The 23,445-nt window shown below is 39.0% G+C and overlaps 2 protein-coding genes across 4 annotated transcripts in view; one reads left to right on the top strand and one right to left on the bottom strand.

The window, feature by feature from the left end:
* Window positions 1–7,762, top strand: part of bmp2k (BMP2 inducible kinase) — a 56,132-nt gene extending 48,370 nt beyond the window's left edge. The window contains exon 17 of the mRNA XM_048604663.1: window positions 2,431–7,762. Coding sequence (XP_048460620.1) covers window positions 2,431–3,866 — 1,436 coding nt within the window. The 3' untranslated portion in view covers window positions 3,867–7,762. The remainder of the gene's footprint in view (window positions 1–2,430) is intronic.
* A 604-nt stretch (window positions 7,763–8,366) lies between these two features.
* The window catches only part of paqr3a (progestin and adipoQ receptor family member IIIa), an 18,320-nt gene continuing 3,241 nt past the window's right edge, over window positions 8,367–23,445 (bottom strand). For 2 of the 3 annotated variants that reach the window (XM_048605263.1, XM_048605256.1), the window contains exons 4-7: window positions 16,464–16,619; window positions 15,132–15,329; window positions 11,059–11,149; window positions 8,367–10,530 (exon numbers count right to left, since the gene is read on the bottom strand). In XM_048605263.1, the coding sequence (XP_048461220.1) occupies window positions 10,391–10,530; window positions 11,059–11,149; window positions 15,132–15,329; window positions 16,464–16,619 (585 nt within the window). In that variant the 3' untranslated portion in view covers window positions 8,367–10,390. The remainder of the gene's footprint in view (window positions 10,531–11,058; window positions 11,150–15,131; window positions 15,330–16,463; window positions 16,620–23,445) is intronic. The other variant, XM_048605269.1, reaches the window with a different exon arrangement.

Here is a 23,445-nt window from a genome sequence, read left to right as displayed (position 1 = left end):
AACCATTCACCAATAACACTTGAAAAGAATCTATGCATTATTGCATTGTTGTTGGTAGAACTTGCTTATGCACAATTTATGAACAAATTGGCCGACCCCTTTCCTATTTTAAAACAGTGGCTACACTTCCAAAGTACTTTAATTGGCTGGCAAAGCACTTTGCGACAGTCAATGGTCATGAAAGGTATTATATAATTACAGGTTTGTTCTTTCTATTCTCATTCTATAAGAGTCTCTGCATATTTGAAATTCGCTGTCATTAACTTCTGTCTTGATGGCTAGCAAGACTGGAGGGGGCTAAATGTTAATTTGGAACAGGTTTGGAGCATTGTGGCAGTCACCTGGAACAAATGGTTAGCAGAAGCCCGTTTGATTCTTGACACTTGCAATTATATTGGAAATTTAATGGTCACAAGGTTCATATGGACCAGTCTGAAGTGCAGGATGTGCCAGACAATAGACATGTTCTAATATATTGTACTTGTGAGAGGACCAAATTACTTTATTTAGTATTTCTAAATGTACAGAAGAATTGTGGATATTGACATATGGCAGCTCATTGCTACATAAAAAGCCTCATTCAGAACAGTAAATATTAAGATTGTGTGGTTTTTACAAATGGGTCTTAGATTTTTTATTGTATTGATGAACTTGGAAAGCAGAATTTGTATATTTTTGTAAAGGATGTCAGAAGTTTATTACAAAGAAGCTAAAACAATTCTACCCAATTTTTTTGATATAGATAGGTTCTTGATTAGTAAGAGGATTGGCAGTACGGGAGAAGGCAGGAAAATGGAGTTGAGAAACGCCGGCCATGATCAAATGGCAGAGTAAACTCAATAGGCTAATGTGCTCCTATATCTTACAGTCTTGTGGTCTTTATCAATGAACTTTGTATTCCATTTGAAAAACTAGCTGAATGATCTCCTTACATTTGTACAAAAATGTTGGACATATACAACTGACTAGACAGAATATTTGAAGAAAAGAAATCAGCTTTTAGGTCGATGACCTTTCAGTTCTGATGCAAGATCATGTAAGCTGAAAGTTGACTGTTTCTCTCCCTCTACCCATTTCATATTGGTGGAGGTGATGACCTAATGGTATTATTACTGGACTGTTATTCCAGAGACCCAAAAAATGTTCTGGGGACCTGGGTTTGAATCTCGCCACAGCAGGTGGTGGAATTTGAATTAAAGGTCTAGTGATGACCATGAAACCATTGTCGATTGTCAGGACAAACCCAAATGGTTCACTAATGTCCTTCATGGAAGGAAACTGCAATCCTTATCTTGTCTGGCCTACATGTGACTCCAGACCCACAGCAATGTGTTTGACTTTTAACTTCACTCTGGGATGGACAATAATTGTTGGCCAGAAATGCCCTCACCAATGAGTGAATTAAAAATAGAACTGATTTTGTTTCAGATTTCCACCATCCACATACTTGGCTTTTGTTACAGGTGTAGTTTTGCTTGTCCAGTACAATGTTTAATTGAGAGTACTTCCTCGAAGGACATTTTTTTTCAACTACAGTGTGGAACTGGAGGAACACAGTGGGTCAGACAGCACAAGAGGAGCGGGAAAGTTGAAATTTTGCGTTTATACCCTTCATGAGGGCTCTGAAATGTGTATACCCAAAACGTTGACTTCCCTGCTCCTCTAAAGCTGCCTGACCTGCTGTCTTCCTCTAGCTCCACATGTATTGACTCTGACTCCAGCATTTGCAGTTCTTGCTTGTTCTGACATTTTTTACATTGTGAGTTTTAAAAATTGATGCAGGTGTCCTGTTAAATTGGACTCTATTTTATTTGGTTTTCCTACTGTAATCCCTCCACCAAAAACAGCAAAATCTACTAACCAAACTAGTTTGTGTTTTGTGTACTAGCTTGAAAAATATTTATCATAAGATGAATTTTGACATTTTCTCTAGTTTTTGTACCATAAATGTAATCTTCTTAGATACTTTCAGATGCTTGTGAAGTGCTTTTCTTCTGTGTGTGCTAATTAGATTGTGAGTATTTAATACAGAGGAATTAAACTGTTTACATGTGGAGCAGCAAGGTGTCAAGCATTTACAGAGTTCAGCATAACTAGCAGGAAAGGAAAGACCTTCTATGCTACTGCAATTATATTCTTCTGTTACATTCTTAGTAGAGCATCAGCTGTTCTTGAGGTCTTTCTGCACAAGGTTCCTAAATTAGGGCCTATTTTGTCAACCAGAAATTGAATTAAACTGCCAAGCTCATTTTGGACAAGTTCCAGAAAACTTTTATTTGGAAGAAAATTTTTGTTTCCTCTGAGCGGGATGTGAATTGGGGTCTGCGTGGAAATTAACCAGTGCTCTTGATGCTTACAATTTATTCCTAAATTTTTGTCTTATTAATCTTTTCATAATGGTGAATGTTTGTTTTTAACTTTATCCTTTAGGTTCAAATGGAAAAAGTGAAGAAAATGCAACAATTTCAAGTACTGTTTCAGAGTGTGGATTTAAAATTGACAAACAAGGACAAGGTGTCCTGTCACTCACTTGTCAAAGCAAAGAAGGGAGAAGAAATGACTCAAATTTAGTCATGCAGCAAGACCATAATAAAAAAGGTCAAGACTCAGACAGTGATTTTGAGTCTGACCCACCTACCCCTCAGAGCAGTGAAGAGGAGGAACAAGAGGAGGAGGAGTTTCATAGTGAACAAGGTGAATTTAATGACGTAGAAGCAGAAACCTTTGGGCAGAGACCTCTGCTAATGGACTCCGATGAAGACGAAGAAGTGGATGAGGAAGAAAAACACAGCTCTGATTCAGACTATGAACAGAAAGAGATGTATAGTATAGCAGAACCAGGTTTAGAATACAATGCTGACGCTGAAAGTATTGCAAGTGCTGAATCAGCAACAGCACTCATCACCCCTCCAGATTCACCTCAAGTTAAAGGGAGCAAAACATTACAGGGTGAAGTTGATATATTCGGTGCTGTGCCATTTGTTGGTTTGCATCAGCACGCACAACCCAGCGAAAGATTAGAAAATAAAGAGAGTTTTCAAAATACGTGTTTCAAATCAGCCACCCATAAAGAGCAGGAAGAGTTTGATGTATTCAGCAATGCACCTTTTACTAAGAAATTACCTCAAACGGTTCAATATAGTCAGGGTACTCTCACACAGACACCACCTGTCTCACCTAATGATGTAGACATGTTTGGTTCCGCTCCATTCCAGCCAATTCAGACTGTACAGTACAGAAAGGAAAGCAATGAGGATGTATTTGGACATGTTCCTTTTGAAGAGATCACAGCCAGTCAACTGCACAAGATGAAGCAACGCAGTTTACAGAAACTTTCATCTCGGCAACGGCGCACCAAACAAGAGTCATCTGGTGGAACTGGCAAGCGACATCATGGCACACCAACGACGACGAGAAAACCTTCCAAACCTACCTATAGAACTCCAGAGCGAGTGCGCAGGCATAAAAAAGTAGGGAGGCGTGATTCACAAAGTAGTAATGAACTCCTTAACATATCTGACTCCAAGGAGAATATTGGTGTAGCACTTACTGATGGAAAGGAGAAATGTCAGTCATTGCCTGCTGATGAAAGCTTGCTTGATCCCTTCGGTGCCAAACCATTCCATCCACAAGAGCTTCAAAGAAACACTCAGTATCAAGGGCTAAGTGATTGTCGAGGAGAACACCATCCAGTCGCGAGCAGATCGAGACCAGGTTCTGTACATGGGGCATTTCTCGCTGGAGAAGGGCTAACAACAGATGATTTTGGGGCAGTGCCCTTTACTGAACTAGTATTATGTACTGTTACACAGCAACACAGTGACTTTGATCCATTTGGTGCAGCACCATTTCCTTCCAAACAGTAGAATAAGTAGTCTTCCAGTAGAACAGATTCCATATCTACTTTGTACAAAACTCATTTTCCACCACAAGGCCTTACAAACTGGGCTTTTTTCCCCAATGCTATGCAATACCTCTGAGCCATTGTAGAAGGGGATATCCCAGCTGACACTCTCCTTAAATTTTTATTCCCATTGTCTGGAATTGGACTGTATGATTTTTTCATTTCTTAATTCTGCATTTTACAGAATTTATAACTTTCTGCAACAAATCCTGATTTTTTTTAATTAACCCTAAATGTTAGTGAAAATGATCGATTGTTATGAAAGAGTATGAGCTTGCAGAACTGCAACTACTGGTTAACATTTGAGATTGGTATTAGAAAGGGATTGTGGAACTTGATTATGTAAATTATGTATCTTGCTATTTAAGGTGAAGGGTTTCCGAATGAATTCCAATGTGGAATGTGCTTGTAATCTTCAGACTAGCATAATGTCAGAATGTGTTTTGCTGCTCTTCAAGTCGTCATAATATGCAGCCACAGTTTTAAAATGTCAAGACTTACATGCTTAAAGCTGGATTTGAAATGCCCCTGTATTTTTGTGATATTACTGTGTTTTAAAGCTTGTGTTCAGCTAGGCTGCTTCTGTGTGAACGGGAATCAAACACCCAGCATATAGTCTATTTTTATTGCTGCGATAAAGTTTTAAAAAGTGCACTTTTCAGACTTGGACTTGAAAGTGAGCAAGTCTCCTTTTTCTTATTATTAGTTTAATTATAATTTGTTAAACCTATCATTTTGTATTGATCGCAGTCTGCTTCATGGTTTTCTTTCTACTGTTTTACATATAGGGAGCGCTGATATTTACTATTTTCTTTGCAAACTTCAGTTTTCATTTTAACAATATGATTAGAGGGATTGGTTTCCTATACTCCCTTTGTTTATATTCATTGATAACTGCTTTCCAATGAAGCAATAAATTCAACTTGAAGTTAAGGTTATAATGGATTGAATATTTCATTTGTATTAAGGAAAGCAGAGAAGCTTTGATTAGTTCAAGCTATCTCAAACTCCAGTTAATTTAACTCAGTTCATGTTTTTAAATTTGAAAATTGTGAAAGTTGAGTAACAATTATAATGAAATGGTGAAAATCAACTTACAGGCTGCAAAATTGATTGTTCACTCATCAGACACCGTATATTTCATATTGTGAAAAACATCTCAATCCTTTTTTGCACCTGTGTGTTGTTAATTGTGTCTCTATTAGGGATAAAGTAAAAGGATTGATGTTTTCCCCAGTGTGGAAGAATACTCCTTCATCAGGAGAAGCCAACTGACAGAAATCTACAATATTTTGCCCAAGAAATAGAAAAAATAATGGGCATGTTTTCAACATGTAACCATTTCTTAGTGCTTAATAAGCAGCACACGATGAAGAATAACATATTGAAAAAATGAACTTCTTTTTAAACAGATATGCAGGATCCAAGCACAGCCACATTAGCTACGTAAATGGTGGCACCAACGTTGGCAGTTGAAATACGGGCAGAGTATTCATTCCAGACAAGTTACTGGAATGGAATCCTCATTTATTGTATACTAAATTGTCAGTCAAATGTAGAATCATTTCGATAACTATACCCTCATGGGGACATGAAGTCATTTTTAATACCCCACTTCTTTCAGCCCAGCTAACAGTGAAATTTAATTTGGGGCACAAAATGGAGAGTGGTGAATCAGCTTCCTGCAATGTACAGGATTACATATAAAGGATATACAGCACAAACAAACCATGCTGACATTCATACTTTACTCAAGCTTCATTCCCTTCTTTTCTAATTTAGACTTACCATTGGAGCAGCATGGTGGCTCAGTGGTTAGCACTGTTGCCTCACAGCACCAGGGTCTGGGTTCAATTCCACCCTCAGGCAACTGTGTGGAGTTTGCACATTCTCCCCATGTCTGCGTAGGTTTCTTCCCACTGTCCAAAGATATGCAGGTTAGGTGAATTGGTCATGCTAAATTTCCCATGTTGTCCAGGGGCAGGTGGGCTAGCCATGGGAAATGCATGGTCATGGGGTATGCTGTTTGGAGAGTCAGTGTAGATTCGATGGGCTGAATGGCCTGTTCCTACACTGTAGGGATCTATTCTTTGAAACTCCCTATTTCCTTCTCCCTCATGTTTGTCAAGCCTCCCTTTAAATACGTTGCTATTATTTACTTCATCTACTCCTTAAGGTGGCATGTTACACAATTACCACTGTTGGATTAAATAGGTTTCATCTGAACTCACTATTGGATTTCTTGGGGACTATCTTATGTTGGTAGCCTTACTTATTGTCTGCTACACAAGCAGTACAATTCCGTATCTATTCTGTATCAAAATCTTCCACTACCTCATTTGTGTTTAACTTAGTTTTCCAAATATTTGAGCAGTTGTCAATTTTAAGTGTTCCTGTAATTGTTGCAGTCCTCCTCAGTATTGACTATCCACCCAATTTGGCGTCGTCTGTCAACTTAGATTTCAGAATCCAAACACTACTACTAAATTTAATGTAAATTGTGAACATGAATACTTTACTCTGTACCTTGAGGCCAGCTGGCAATCCATTCTGCCACTTGCTTCAAATCCACATCCTCTGATTAGGAAGGGGAAAAAAAAGTACTGCAAATGCTGGGGATTGTAGATAAAACCAGAAAGTGTTGGAGCATCTCAGAGGCTGCAAGAACATCTGGGGAGAGAAAGTTAACATTTTGATTCCAAATGAGTTCAACCCAAAAAAAGTCATACTCCTTCCCTGTCATTGCTGTCAGACCTGTAGTTTCTCCAGTACTTTCCTGGTTTTTCTCCACATCCTCTGACAGTTTCATTTTGGTATTTTGAGCATTTCATCAAAGGCATTTGGAAATTCTAGATAAATGCCATCAATCTTACCACTGTTATGCTTTACCATCTCTCAAATTCAGCAGCATTGGTCAAGCAAATCTTTCATTTTGAAATCTATAGTTACTAGTGATTATTATATTTATAATATTTTAGAAATCAAAACATAACTTTGTTTCTCTCTCTGTGGATGTTCCTTCTCCTGCTGAGGTTCTCAAACTTTCTGGTTTTATTTTCCAACCTCTATAGTCTAGTTCTATTTGTCCTACCACTGATTGAGCTATGATTTCTGGGACACGTTCTGTCCCCATTCTTAAAGGAATTACAGAAGTACTCATCTGCCAATCTCTGACGCTACATACTTTTCTAACCAATTAAATAAATAATACAGGAGCAAATTACTGTGGATGCTGGAATCTGTGCCGAAAACAAAAAATGCTGGAGATCGCAGCGGGTCAAGCAGCATCCATGCAGAGAAAGCAAGCTAACGTTTCGAGTTGAAACGCTAGCTTGCTTTCTCTGCATGGATGCTGCCTGACCTGCTGCGATCTCCGGCACTTTGCTTTCAGTGAGTGAGTGAGTAATACCTTTGCTATCTCTTACCTCTTATTTTAAAATACAGATGGGCAATGCCTCCCAGACTAGGTCTGTTCAGTACATACCCTTTTTCATTTGTCCGTGTTCTATGTCTTTAGTAAGTACTGAAGTAACATTTAATGTTTATGCTATCTTCCTCTTGTCTATTCTCATCACAGCTTTCCAATATTATATCCCAATTGCTTTTCTTTTACAACCATAGTTATTGTTTTCTTTCCTCCTCTTCCCACCACCACCACCCCCCCAAAAAAAACTGTTTCCTATTGCCCATTGAAGTCAATGGAAGGGAAAATTGGAGGATGTTAGTTTCATATTTTAGATTTCTAGTTGATCTTCACATGGGGCTGTTCTGGTGCAGTGGTAGTATCCCTACCTTTGAATCAGGAGACCTAGGTTCAATTCCCACCTGTTATCAGAATTGTGTAATAACATCACTGAACAGGTTAATTAGAAAATCTTTTAATCTTTTCACCTTGACTATTGGTGGTGGTGGGATGGGAAGGAAAGGAATTTCATTGTATAGCTTTTGTAGATTGATTACTGTTTTGACTAGTGCCCTCAATAAACCCACAAAAATTATATACCTCAAATACTGGAAGTTTGCTGTATTATAGCGATCTTTGCAATGTCCCTGTAGTCAGTTGAAGGTAAGCAAGTTCTTGTTTTTTAAGGCAAAGTTGAATGATTATTTATGATTTACACTATAAATGAAGTATAATTGTGACGCGTTTATCCCCTGCAATAAGTTTCTATTACTTAAATGTGTGTTTTTACACCGATTTAGGTAGACTTCTTGATCAACCAGTACACTCTGGTTACATAGGTCCAATTCATAAAATGTTGGCTGTACCTCATTTCTTGCACAGCCCATATTCTTAAAATGATCTGATATTATTTTGGATTTTCCTCCTGTCATCTATTCTTACCATTTGATATTCTGCACAAGCTTCTTTTAGATTTGTTAAACTACTCCAGCTGTTTTGCTTCATTCCACAGCCTATATAACTAAATGTAACAGGTATTAAATGAATTATTTTTAAAAATTTACTGTTGGAAAATATTTTATTGATAATACTTTTCTACAGAGGAAAAAAAAGAAATTAAGCTCCAAATAATTTGTCAGACAAAACAAACAACTCTTCTCGCACTGCGTTCCTCAAAGGAGACATCCAGTTCTAGGATTTGCACGAATTTTCCAGATGAAGAGCTTGTCATGTGATTCAGACATTTAAGAGCAAGTAATTGTAAAAATTATATTTTTACAATGCACAATCACAATACATACCACCATTTTGTAACCATACTAGTTCTACCTACTGCTAAATAAATTTTCTATGCACATAACTTTTAAATTGCACTTAGCCCTTCTTGTTTAACATCCCAGCGTAAACCTAGGACTGAATAACCCACTGTGTGAAGTTCTGGGATCGATGTATAGGTTGTATAATATACCCTTTAATCATCAACTGTGTTCTCAGCAGTAATTGCTACATTTTTTAAAAGACATAGTATAAGTGTGAAGAGTCTTAAGTTTGTTTTTTCTTTTGAGGTTTACTAGAATCTTCTTACCCATCATTCATAGTTGGTCTGTTCTAAGGCACTGGCTGGCCATTTCAATAAAAAAGTACAAGGTGCCAAGACAATCTAGCTACATGTGGAGGAACAGTAGAAGTAACAGACTGTTTTCCTCGACATTTGTCAGACTAAGTATCCATTCTTCTACATACCTGACAGTCATCCAAAAGGATGAAATCGGGCAAATAATCAACTCTGATTTGTACTTCTTCAGTGAACCAGCCAGCCATGCTATTAGAACATACTCAGTATAACTGAAGGAAAAATATTTGAAGTGTTAAAGATGAAGTTGCCATAGCCCCATCAGACCACAGGGATGCTCTCAGAAAACTAGTGGTTCAACCCAAGGGTCACCACGCCCCAGGCACGAGAAGAGTCTTTCATGGTAACCTCAGCCGGGGTGGGAATTAAACTCGCACTGTTTGCATTACTCTGCATTGCAAACTACCTGTCTAGCCAACTGACTGATTAGATGTTATGTGGCAGAAGGTAAAATAAGGTATGAAACCTTGGTTATGATCAGAATGCTTCCTGATAACTTTGATCAAATCTTGCAGATGACTAAATAATTTTATCTTCTAATAAATGAAATTTCATTCCATCATACTTACTTCTAAATGCAAACTGTTCCTACGAAGATTAAATGACAGGTTCCAATCCTGTTCACATTATTCTCACATACAGGATTCTTGTTCTTGGAGATGGAGATTAAGTAGTTGTCAATTCTTTCCCTGATTTTGTTTCAGGATACATATTCGCATTCCAGAATATAAAGGCTTCTTTTTAATGTTTCACTTTTCCCAGAAACCCTAGCTTTCTCTTTTGTCTCCCAGCTCTTAAGGACCAAGACTTAAGTTCCAGTTTAAACAGATCTGAGAGAAGATTTCATACAATATTCTACATGTTTATCCATAAAAAGTAGTCTTAATGAGATCACTTATTTGAGCGAATATTCAGTAGTGTAAACAGGGGTGAGGTACCTTGGGAGGCAGTCTCAAACCAGGGATACTCAGTGCAGTTGAGCACAATTCCAAGGTTAAAACGCCCATTCACCCACTAACATTAAAACATAGTCACTGGGCAAATGGGCATACACATACACAAATTTTAGCCTAGTTTAGCACCTGCACTTTGCAGGTTCTTGAATTAGACCAGTATCAGACATTTACCAACTGAATCTCTGAGCAGATTTTCCATTTCTGTGATAATAGTACAGGAAAATTATTTGAAGAATGACTATTACACCTTAATTTGTAAGCTCATTCATAGAAATACCTCAGACATCTCAAGCTATTGGAAAATATCTGCAGGATGTTGAGACCTCTTTATTTCCAGTTTCCAATAATCTGTTACTTAAATAAAGAGGTATCAGTACATTCAGGTCGACAGAATTATAACACATCCCTTCCCATTTCCTGGTTGTGTACCACAACAGATTCTTAACAGGCACTTTTACAGAAATTGTTCACCTAATCACAAGACACTGTTGCAGTTATGTACTCATTAGTTCAGAACAGGGTTGGTTGTGTCTGTACTGCATGATGTATACTCCAGTCTGGTGCCACCAATAAAACATCAATACAACAAGGACGTGCCAGCACTGATGACTAGAACCGAGGTAGTTGAGCTGTCCTGTAAAAGGTACAGAAACGTTAGCAACTCCTGCTCGTTTCCCTTCCAAAGACTATTACTATGTACCATGTTTGGTCACTTTGTTCTAACATGCTTGGTTATAATGTTTAATTAGAAAAATGAAAGCTTAAAAACCTTTTTCTTAATAATAATCTTGTCAAGAAAGGACTTTAAACTTTAATCTTTGAGAAATTAACATCACTGTGCAAACTGTTTTGAAGCTTAACTCTAGTTTCTAGAACTATTCCCTGTATTCAAAACTAAAAATGAATGCTAATATATCCTTAAATAATGTGTACCAATTACTCCCCACTGCTATCTGGTTCTCTCATTCAGTAATTTAGTTTTGATACAGCGTTGTCCCCTTCTGCCATATTTCAGATATTAGACTTAAACTTTTGTTTAAAGAATTTTTAAAAATTGCTACAGGATGTCATTAGGATAAATGATTTGTTATGAGGTTAGTTACGTAACTTACTTTCATACTGTCATTTTCTGAAACTCCAACTTTAGTCTCTGCACACTCACCTGGAAAATATCTTTCTGGAATTTTCGTAACGTAGAGAAAAATAGCAATTGCACCCATCAAATACATCACAAATACACGTGGTACAAATGCCTGGGAAGACAGTAATTGAGTTATAATAAATTACACAAAAGGATTAGTATTAAGCTCCAATCAACAGGAAGGGATCTGATTATACATTTCTTCTATGAACCACTGGTCTTAATGCAACACTACAAGTTAATTTCTGTACAATAGTGGTAATTTCTAAATAAACCTTCCACATCTAGAATCACACTTGTTTATATAATGTCCTTCATGTGGAAAAACAGCCTGAGACACTTTGTAAAGCAGTAATAAGACACAGGGCTGACAATAGGAAAATTAATGAACAAGTTTAATCCAAAATGAACTTTAAGGATATTCTTAAAGGTAGAGGGGGCTAAATGGCATGAGGGGTGAGAGAGGAAATGACACCAGTCTTGGAGGGGTTTCTTCTATACATTTATCTTTCTAGTAAGACAGGATAATAGTAGTTGACGATAAGCAAAGTGACTTCCTTTATAATACTGATTCAAGTATTTTTTTTTCCATGTCAAGTATTGATTGATAATGGTGGAACTCATCTCCATGCACCCCAATTGACAGTGACCAGAAGCACATCTGAACTGAACTGAACCAAATATCTCATACAGGGGTAACACAGTGTGGAGCTAGAAGAACACAGCAGATCAGAGGAGTAGGAAAGTTGACGTTTTGAGTTGGGGCCCTTCAGAAATTTCTTCATTCTGAAGAAGGGTTCCGATTCGAAACATCAACTTTGCTGCTCCTCTGATGCTGCCTGGCTGCTGTGTTATTTCTGACCCCAGCAGCTGCAGTTCTTGCTATCCGAGTGAGTTATAACTCCAGGTGGGCATCCTCTTCCAAGGATGCCCACTTGAAGTTGTCCCCCTCCCTCCGGAAAGACATCAGTGGATCTCTCTCCCACTGCAACCCTCTGGTAATCTCTTCAGCCCTGAAACTCTGACCAGATACTCAAGCAAACCCAGTACTGCAGCCACATTGCCTTTTCTCAGTACCTGCCTACAGAACCGGATCATCCCCAATGGATACCCAACTACATTCAGGCCATCGCAATTTGGCCTTAACCTCGACAACCTCTACCTACAAAACATCCAGGGCCTCCAAAAACAGTCTTTTCTACGGATCCTTAAGTACACACTCTCAGCAATGTGGCGGCATCTTCTGGCACAACAATCAACCTTACCCTAGCTCAGAACATCCCTCTCCCAGACCTGCAAAGGCCCTCTTCTTTTTTTCCATTCTACAGAGGATCCACAACCTCAACCATTGCTTTTTCTCCACCCTATCTGACATTAAAAACCGTAAGGACACTAAACTTACTACCAAACATAGGCCTCTTCCATCCCCCAAGTCCTCAAGCCTACCGAAGACCTCCCCTCAATGTACCTGGCGCCATTACCCATGTGGTCACCACGGCCTCGTCATTTTTGCCGACTCTGTTCACGTTACTTCCACTGCTGCTGCTTCCATTGCTGACACCCAGGCTGCTGCTGCTCCCGCCGCCGACATCAAGGGGGACACTGCCGATGCCGACAATATCACTAACTCCACCTTCACACCCAACACCAACTCTGCTACCAGCTCTTCATCTAGCCCCAGCCCCAAGCCCTGCTGGGTATTCACCATTCCCCCCAGACCACCTCCCACTCCCCCTTGGAGGACGAACAGTTAGTCCTCAGGGAAGGTCTCACCTTCATTCCCCTGCACCCACACACCAGTGAATTCTGTTCGCGTTTGGACGTTGAACACTTTTTCTGCCGTGTCCACGCTTATTTCTTTAGAGGGTGGGTTAGACTCACTGTTACAGACCCCTTCTCCCATCTCCAACCTCCAATATACCTCATCCTCCTGGACCCCATTTCGGAAGGGTCCCGACCCAAAACGTCAACTTTCCTGCTCCTCTGATGCTGCCTGGCCTGGTGTGTTCTTCCAGCATCTGCAGTTCTTGCTATCTCTGATCTCATACGGGGGGTTCTGCTACAATGTGTGTTCCAACAACATGAATTGACTATAACGTGACTGATGCATAGGGAAACACTATTTCTAAAATGCAAATTTGTGGTGGCTATAATGCAATTCCATAGGGTAGGCATCTTGCTGTCAGGAGCCCTTTTGCTAATGATACCTACAGTGTACTTGTACAATGCTGAGAGTCCCAGAGAAATTCTCTCTGTCAGCCTTCATTAAAACTGAAAAGTAAGAAGCCAGCAGGTCTGTTTATCAAGAAAACCAGGGTGAAGGGGAGAGTGAAAAACAGTATATCTAACTTTCCTTGAAAGGAAACACAGAGGCACAGGACCTGAGTACAACAGGAGGCTCCAGCAGCCTATTTAAGTAGTTAGTCAGATCATGGTTCACTTGTGTTTCAATTTGATCTTCCCACCTTTGCTCCATACCCCTCGATACCCTTGTGGTGCGGTGATAAGATTCCTGAAGGCGTCTGAGTTGCTGTGGCAACATACACATGTATATGTCGCAGTCTGGAACTATGGATAGTAGTGGTAGAGTCTGCAATGTTCTTTTAGTCACATGGCTAACCAGAAATCTCTCCCAATCTTACAGCCTGTTACGTGCGGTGTTGGAAGATTTTGCCAATTGATACTGAATCTTTTTAATCACACTGTGAACGTACCTTCCCTGGCCACTGAGTTCTAAGGCAGAACTTGAACCTAGATTTTCTTGCTTACGGAGACTTACACCTTTCACAACCTCAGGATGTTACAAAGAGGTTGACAGACACTGAAGTATTTTTGAAGTGCAGTCATTGTAAAAAATACAACAGCTAATTTTCACACAACATTCTCCCACAAGCAACAATGACCAGACAATCTGTCATTGTGTTGCTAACTAAGGAATAAGTATTGACCAGGACATCTGTGTAACTGTCCTACACTTTTTGGAAATAACAGTTGCGTCAATGCGAGAAGGAGCTGCGGACGTGCTGTCACAGTCGGACCAACCTGTCTGAACAGCTAACAGTAATGCTATCCTTTGTCTTATGCTTTTTTGGTGGTCTGCCCCTAACTCTGCTTTTCCCATAGGCCCAGTTATTTCTACAGCACAATTTTCTATAACACAATGTTGAGCTGGAACGCAACTATCATGTTATAGCAGAACCCACCGTACCTTTATCACTTTGGATAAAATTCTCCATTTATCAATCTTCTCCCTTTCAAATAAAAAACTCATTCAGAATGCCAGTTCATACCCTCATCTCCCCACCTTTTTCTGAATTAAGATTATCATTCTCAATTTTTAATCCCCAGTCCCTTGCCAAGCTACTTCAGTAATTTCCTTCAGCCATCTGTACCAAGTCATACATTCTATCTAATTAAATGTGTGCTTGTTCATTACCTATCCTGCTTAGTTGTTAAATGTTAAGTCAGTATGCCTTTATCCTGCAAAATTCTATTGCTAAATAATACTGAAGAGATGCCTGGGGGTACGTACGCACTAATCATTGAAGGTGGCAGGGCAGGTTAAGACAGACAGATCCTGGCCACCAGAGGCATAGACTACAAAAGTAAGGAAGTTATGATGAATCTTCATAAAATTCTGTTTAGGCTGCAACTGGCATGGTATCCCCAATTCTGGGCATTGTAGGAAGGATGTGAAGAGTTTGTTTCTCTATTGCTGGTACAGTCACATCTAGAATCTTTAAAGGGAATTTTGTCTTTGAAAATATTCTATTCAGCTGAGGCTTGTTAGGTCATAAGCATAGAAATGTACCACCTACTTAAAGGTCCTGTTACTAACTACCAAATAAAAAATTACCTAGAGCTAAACTGATTTATTCTGAATTTCTATATTCAAGATCAGATTCAACCCTTCCATAGACTAAACTGTGCATCAGTATGTTGCTAAGTTTGATAAAAATTGTTAATGTACTTTAGGCATTATGTTATTGGAAAGAATGGACTATTTACTTAACCACTTGAATTAATGCTTTAACTGACTCATTTCTTGTTTGCCTCAAACCAGTTATACATGTTAAATTCATTGTCTCACTCACCTGAACAATTGGTGTGTTCATCCCTCCATTCTGCCAGATCCAGTGTATTGTTGGGATAAACCCATACACAGAGACACAGCAAAAGATGAGTGCACGCAGGCTGTACCACTGCTGTGTGAGGTAATACGGATGTATTTGTGCAAAGAATACTGCCAGTATCATAGCCAGCACCATTATTAAGTACACCTGTCGCCAATACTAAGCACAAAACAAATTTAAGAGTCAAATTACTTAACTATTAAAATTTTAGGGATCAGTGTTAGAAATATCACTTTAACATCCCAATTAATATGACACTCTTAAGTAACTGACGATAGCATATTTATGAAAGTTGTGATTTCTAGTGGCTTTATTTATTCAGTTAAGTAACCAGACAGAAAAATACAATGATCAGATTTAGGATTATCTGCATTTAAAGCAAAACCTTAGAGCACCTTTAATGTATTAAACACGTTGTGGGAGCATTACAAAACAAATATGACACCAAGCCACATAAGGAGGGATTAAAAGGAATAAAAATTTGGTCAGAGGGATATTTTAGTGCCATGGAGGAAATCAAAGTAGAGCTGGTGCTTAAGCAACTGAACGCATGGCTATAAATGAGGAGTGCCAGTATCTGAAAGGGTCTGAGAGACTGAAGGAAATTACAAGGATATAGACGGATTGGAAAACTCAAATGAGAATTCTAAGAACAAGATATTGCTTGCCCAGAAAACAGTCGAGTTTAGGGAAACAGGATGATATCAGAAATGGGATGATCAAATTTATGGAAGGTAGAATGTATGAGATCAGCCAGGAGTGTATTTGAGCTGTTGAGCCTAGAAGTAACAAGGTTACTTGTTAAGGTAATAAGTTTCAGCTGTTTTGGAGAGGCTGAGACAGAAGCACATTCACAGAGGTGACAGGCTTAGTCATGGGAAATTCAATTGGATCAAAGTGATAAAGTTGTGAACATACTGATTTAATCTGAAACTGTTACCAGGAAAAGGGATCAAGTCAGTACTTAAGGAATGGACTTTGAAGGGTGTCCTGAAAATAATACTTTGTTTCTCAGGGTCTTAAAACAGCAAAAAACAATTACTGATTGCAGCTTAGCATGCCATTGATGTTTTCTCTTCCCCAATTATAAAACATGAGAGAGAGCTTCTATAAATAAGCAATATATTTCTTACATTTCTTAATGCAACGGCTGTTTTGTTGACTTGTGGTCGGATACAGCACAAATCTCAATCAGGGCTTAATTATTCAGTTATTAAAGAGAAATGTCACATTACTGTTCATCAGTGTGAAGCCAACTCAAAACATTTATGCAGACAGAGCAGAAAAACTTACTTCATTGCAGTAAAAGGCATAGAATACTGCAGGGACATAGCAGCCCAAAATCCCAATGGCAATACCAGCATAATCAAGGGCCATCCAGCGCCGATTTGCTTTCTCAGAGCGATGGCAGCAGAACAGGTGATAGCCCACTGAACACAGCATGCAAACCTACAAACCAAATATTACAAATTGACTAAGGAAAAGAAATGCAGTAACACCTGTACCACAGAAAATGACCTACTAAGTCACCTAGTATCGAACAGTGAATGAAAAATGATTTCAATGGCCATACTGTTCACAACTAAGTAAATCTCAAACTTACGTTGCGGTATTGTAGTAAATAAGCAAACAGTTTGTCACAAGAATGTCGTATTAATATCTACATTGTTGTCAAAACAAAACGAGGCAACCATCTTTATTAATTACTATTGCTTGAAGTGGTGAACATGTCCAGATGCATTTAAAAAGGAAAGGCATAAAGCACTTAGAATTAAGCAGGACCAACCAACTCATACTTGTAAATGGAGAGGCTTATCTTTTTAATTGCATTCTTAACAGAGGGCTGAAGTTTATAGTTATTCAGAATACTGAATGATTTTAAAAATAAAATTTGAAAAATTTGAAATATCCTCTTATAGGTCTACCACTGCATCTCTATTGACCTAGCCTGGTATGTAGATTCACTTCAGCTGGTTCACTCCTCATGCCCACATTGTTGTCCTTATTTAATTTTAAAATACAACCCTTAAACCTAATCTTCTCCCTTGCAAACTGGATGGAAAATTCGATCATCTTATCTCTGCTATCAAGGGATGCCTTTACCTCAAGCTCATTAATCTGCTCTCATCAGACAATACTAAGTCTACCATAACCTGCTCTCTGGTCAGTCCTAGAATGTGCTGCTCTCAGAAACGATCTCAAAAGCATTCCATGAATTCCTCATCCAAACTAGTATTGCTGTTTTTTCTTCATCTAACATGTAGATTAAAGTCACCCTGGTAATTGTCATCCCGTTATCACAACCACCCAATATTATTTCTTGTATACTGTGGTTACCTGTTGTCCACTATGTCTACTCTGACTAGCAACTTCTTTCCCCTACTATTAATCTCCATTTGAACAAATTCTATGTCTTGACTTTGAGCCAAAGATACCTCTAACTATTGCACAAATGCCATCCTTGACTAATAATACCACTCCTCCACCTTTATCTAGCTTCCTATTCTTTTTAAATGATACATCCCTCAACATTCAGGACCTAATCCTGGTCATCCTGTTGCTACATATCTGTAATAGATATTAGATATTTGTTTACTTCAATGTGTGCTATCAATTTATTACTTTATGATTAATGTCACAATGTATTCAGATACAGAGCCAGTGGTTGTGTCTTTTTGTTATCTTTGTAACATCTAGTCTTGACTGTTGGTGTATTCACAATTTTGCTTCTACACTGTCCCTTCTTGTCACTACCTGACCCTCATTTCCCATATTACTATTTTCATCTGTTACCTTCTCTCTACTCTTTGGTACAGTATATATTTCCTCATTTGATTTCTTGCCTTCACCAATTAGTTTAAAATCTTCTATACTTTTCTAGTTTTGAGGTTTGCAAGAACACTTCCCAGTATGGTTCAGGTGTAGACTTTCCCAATGGTACAACTGCCACTTTCTCCAGTACTAGTGCCAGTGTCCCACAAACCTGCAACGCAAAATTCCAATGCTAGTCTTTGAACTATGTATCCATCTCTCTAAATTTTGAGTACCCTACACCAATTTACATATGGCTCAGGTAATAATCCAGATATTATACCTGTGAGGTTCTGAATTTTAATTTAGCTTAGCTCTTTATGCAGAATCTCTTTCCTAGTTCTACGTCATTGGTACTGACATGGACCACAACCACTGGCTCCTCACCTTCACATTACTAGTTCTTTTTCAGCCTTGAGCAGATGTCCTGAATCTTGGCACCGAGAAGGAAACCCAACCATTTGGACACCCACTCTTTGCTGCAGAGGAGGATGTCATTCCCCCTCATTATATTATCTTCTACCACATTCCTGGTTGCTTCCCTGACTTGAATGGTTTCCTCTACCATGTCATGCTCGTCCATCTTACAGCACTTATTCTCATCCAAACAATCTGCTCAAAGCCACTGCACATTTGCAGAGGCTGCACTGCTGCTCTCTAGGTTCCTCACCACATCAGAAGACGCCATCCTAAGTGGTCTGATTGCTTCCTAAAACTAAGAATCTAAATAACCCTCCCCATTCCTAATGCATCCCAATGCCTGTAGTTCAGCTTTGAACTTAAACACTGAGCTGAAGCTACTCGAACTTCAAACATTTACTGTGGAGGTCATCCATACTGGTATCCAGGAATTCCCACATGCTTCAGCCTTGACACGTCACCTGTCCTGCTGTTTTGAATGCAACAATTTATTAATGATATTGATTATTGTATGTTGCTTTCTGCACATTTTATTGACTTTACCACCAACCTATATACCATGTTAAAACTTAAGAGTAGAAAAGACTCAATCACTTATTACAGACTCAACACACAGCTAGCTTCTTTCTTGGGAGAAGAACAAGATGCAATTCCAATCAGATCCAATTAGTCTAACTAGTCTAATCCGGTTAGCCTGCCAGAGTACTTACTTTGCCCACTGTTCTAGATAGTGCTAAGTGTTTATCACAGGTCCTCACCTGTAGACCTATGGAGTTTCCTCGCCTGTGAACGGTCACCTTCTACCTCTTTACTATAGTCCCAAATCTTCATCGTCGCCCTAAGTGACTACCTGTGCAATACATTTCACTGGTCTTTCTTGCAACATGTAGTGCAGTGTATTGCCAGTTAGTTTTTTAGTTCATGAATCCTCTGTTCGAGCAAAACAACTGTAATCCTGGTTCAAAACATTAGGAATAGAAGGCCATTGGTCTGTGAACCATGTTCTGTCATTCATTAAGGTTACAGCTGATCTAATTGTGGCCTTGACTCCAGATTTCTTTCCTGTAACTTTTGAATTTCGTCAATCAAAAACATGTCTCATTCTTCTCCTCCTTGACTTCTCTGCTGGAAAGCAGGCCTGACCCAGTGTTGTGAATTACACTATTGGCAGGACAAAGAGGCAAGTCCCGAATTCACTCCAACTTGCACAGGATGTGGATGTGATCCACAGCAGCCACACTATTAACTGAATCAACTGGCACTGCCAAGGAGTACAACTGCAGTCAGAGTCACACAGCACAGAAGAGGCCCTTCAAAGTCTGTGATGGTCTATCTATACAATATGGTATGATATTTCAAGTGCTAATCCAAGTACGTTTTAAAAGGCTGCCAGGTTTCGAATTCTACTGTCTTCCCAGACAGTGCTTTCCAAATTCCAACCACCCTCTGATGAAAAACATTTCCTCAAATTCCTTCTAAACCACCTACTAGAACTAGGGAACAGATGCTTCCTATAGACCCTGTTCGTGCCCTCAATCTTATACATCTCAATCAAGTCTCTCCTCAGCTTTCTCTGCTCTAAAGCAAGCAATCTAAGGCTATGTAATCTCTCTTAACCCCCGGCAACATCTTGGTGAATTACCTCTGTTGCACCCCTCCAGTGCAATCATATCCTCCTATAGTGGGACAACCAGAACTAAATGCAGTACTCGAGCTGTGGCCTAAGAAAAGTTCTGTACAGCTCCAACATAACCTCCCTGCTCTTATAATTTATGCCATGATTGATAAAGGCAAGTGACTTGCCCCCTTCAGGGATCTGTGAACAAGTACCCCAAGATCTCTCTTCTGAGCTTCCTAATGTCCTGCTATTCATTGAGTAATACTTTGCCTTGTTACTTCTTCCAAAGTGCATCACCTCACACTTTTCAGGGTTAAATTCCATCTGTCTCTGATCTGCCCAATCCATCTATCTTGTCCTATATACCTCAGGCTACCTCTTTCAATATTAGGTACCTGACCAATTTGATGTGGTAACATCAAATTTTACATGAATGTTGCACTGTGGAGCTATCAATAATGGTGGTTGAAGCTCTGATTTCTTTCCATCTCATGCCTGATGAGGAATCTCTCCTATCAGTAGGAATTTGCAGGTTAATACTCAAAGCTGCTTGGCCACATTACGATTGCATCTTTTCTCCTTCAGGCTCAGAATCAGGGATACTTATTCACTGTACCACAAAACCTCTGCTGAGTATTTCCTAGGCTGAGTTGACAATGACCAAACTTCCACTGCTTGGTGGGAAGGAGAGTTCTAAATACTAATGACACTAAAAAAAACCCACTTCTCATCCAGATCTTAAATGGGAGATCTCTTATTTGAAATGTACCCCTCGTTCAGATTCCTGCAAGGAAACATCCTCTCAGCATCTACCTAGCCTTGTTCCATCAGAAGCTTGTGTGTTTCAATGAGATCACCTTCCATATTTCTAAACTTCAATCAATACAAACTCAATCTTTTCTCAAAAGGAAAAAAACCCTCATCCCAGCAATCATCCAAGTGATCCTCATAACTGCTTCCAGTGCAAGTATGTCCCTCCCTAAGGGATCAACATTGTATGCAGTACTCCAGGTGTATTCTCACTGATGCCCACTACAGTAGTAGCAAGATTTCCTTCATTTTATATTCCATCCCCCTTGCAATAAAGGCCAACATTCTGCTCACCTTCCTAATCACTTGCTGTTCTTGTACTTGAATCACAAGTCAGCTCACAAGGAACTCAGAATCCCTGTCATGCAGCAATATGCAGCCTCTCTACATTTAAATAATGAACTGCTCATTCATTCTTCTTACAAAAGCAGACAGACAGACAGACACTTACTTCCCCACATTATACCTCATCTGTCAATTTTATATCGACCCATATCCTTTCCAGACTTTGTATCCTCCTTACAACTTGCTTTACTATAAACCTTTGCATTATCAGTAAACTTGGCTCCAATAAAGTTAAACCTTCACCCAAATCATTAATAAAAATCACACACAATTGAGGCCCCAGTACCGATCCCTGTGACATTCCACCAGTTAGTTTTGACAACCTGAAAATGTCCATATATCAGATCTGAGTTTCCTGTTAGTTAGCCAGTTCTTTATCCATGTCAATATTTTAATCCCAATACCACACACTCTCATTTAGTAACCTTCCATGTGTCACTTTATTGGTAGCCTTTTACCTACCCAACTTGTTGCATTCTCAAAGAATTCCAATAGATTTATGAAGCACAATTTCCTTTTCAAAAATAAAATGTTGGCCCTGCCTAAATGTATTATGATTTTCTAAATGACCTGCTACTTTCTCTTTTGTAATGGATTATAGTATTTTCCAAAATAACAGACATTAGGTTAACTGGTCAATAGTTTCCTGTTTTCTGAGTCATGTGTTAATTGAAGAAAGGTATAACATTTGCAGTTTTACGATCCACTCAGACTTTTCCAGAATCTTGACGTTTTGGAAGATCACAACTGATGAATCTACTATTCCTGCAGCCATTTCTTTTAAGACTCTAGGAAGCAACCCATCAGGTCCAGTGGAAAATTTTCCTATTACTTTTTTGCTAGTAGTAATTGTTTTAAGTTACACCCTTCTCCCCATGATATTCTACTATTCTCGGGCTGTTTTTATGTCTTCTGCAATGAAACCACCATCCTTTCCTCATTTCCCATCATTAATTCCCTAGTCTTACCCTCTAATGGACCAATCTTCACTTTAGCTGCTATTTCTTTTTTGATAAACTTGCAGAAGCTTTTACTTTTTGGTTTTTATTTTTCTTGATAGTTTACTTTATAGTCAAATTTCTCCCTCGGTTTTTTAAAGTCATCCTTTGCTGACTTCTAAAAGTTTCCCCAATCTATGTAGCACTGCATACCTTCTCATTCAACTGATCTCATGCTTAATTTCCTTAGTCAGCCACGAATGGCATATCATTCTCATAGTGTCTTTCTTCCTCACTGAAGTACATCTTTATTAGTTATGAAATATCTCTACACTGGCTTCACCCCGGAGATGCCACCCGAAGACAGGAGGTAAGAAAGAAAAAGAACACAAAAAGAAAAGGTCGGAGTGAACAAGCTCTAGCTTAGGAGTCCTACTCATATCCATGTTACTGTCCAGCCTTGAGGAGATGGCCTTAGATCTCATACTGGGCAAGCAACACAACTTCTGGGACAATCATTTTTGGCCACAATAAAACATATTCATTGCTTAACTACATTGTCCTCCACAACAACTACATTTATTTTTACCTCTACCCAATTGAATGGCTCCTTACATCATGGTGCTATGGTTAGTGTGCTCATCAATCGTGCAGTCTCTGCTCTTGTTTGCACAATTTGCAAGAACCTTGTACCAGTTGGCAAGGGCTAAGACTACTCCAGCGTTACCATCTCGATCTCTATACCTTCCTCACTCTCGTCACACTATCCTGTCCCTATAAATGATTCAACTTTAGTGAGACAGTGCCGCCTGTTGTTACAAAATGTCTGACTAATTCTTCCCCCTCCCTGATGCATCAATACATCTGAAGGTGAAGGTCAAGTTCCAGCTCATCAACTGAGTTGAAGTTCTTCAAATTACAGACACTTAACTACAGATACAGTTGCTGTGGATCACCCAGGTGTCCACCAACACCCAAGTGCCATACTTTACAACTTCAAAATATCACTTACAAAAACAGAAGTTGCTGGAAAAGCTCAGCAGGTCTGGCAGCATCTGTAAAGAAAAGATCAGAGTTAATGTTTTGGGTCCCGTGGACAAGAAAGATTAGAAAGGAAATCCCGTCAGAGAAAGAAGCAGAACTTCTCTTCTAGGTATGCCCACCTTGAAGATGTGGCAGTGAGTTAAATACGAAATAAAAACTTAAAAAAATGTGGATGCTTTATATCAGGAACAAAAACTGAAGTTGCTGGAGAAGCTCAGCAGGTCTGGCAGCATCTGTGAAGGAAAAAAAAAAATCAGTTAACGTTTCAGGTCCAAAATGTTAATTTTGA

The sequence above is a fragment of the Rhincodon typus genome, chromosome 1 (genome assembly GCF_021869965.1).
Source record: "Rhincodon typus isolate 14 chromosome 1, sRhiTyp1.1, whole genome shotgun sequence".
NCBI lineage: Eukaryota > Metazoa > Chordata > Chondrichthyes > Orectolobiformes > Rhincodontidae > Rhincodon > Rhincodon typus.
The sequence above is the reverse complement of the archived record's forward strand: the minus strand, read 5'-3'. Positions and strand labels throughout refer to the sequence as shown.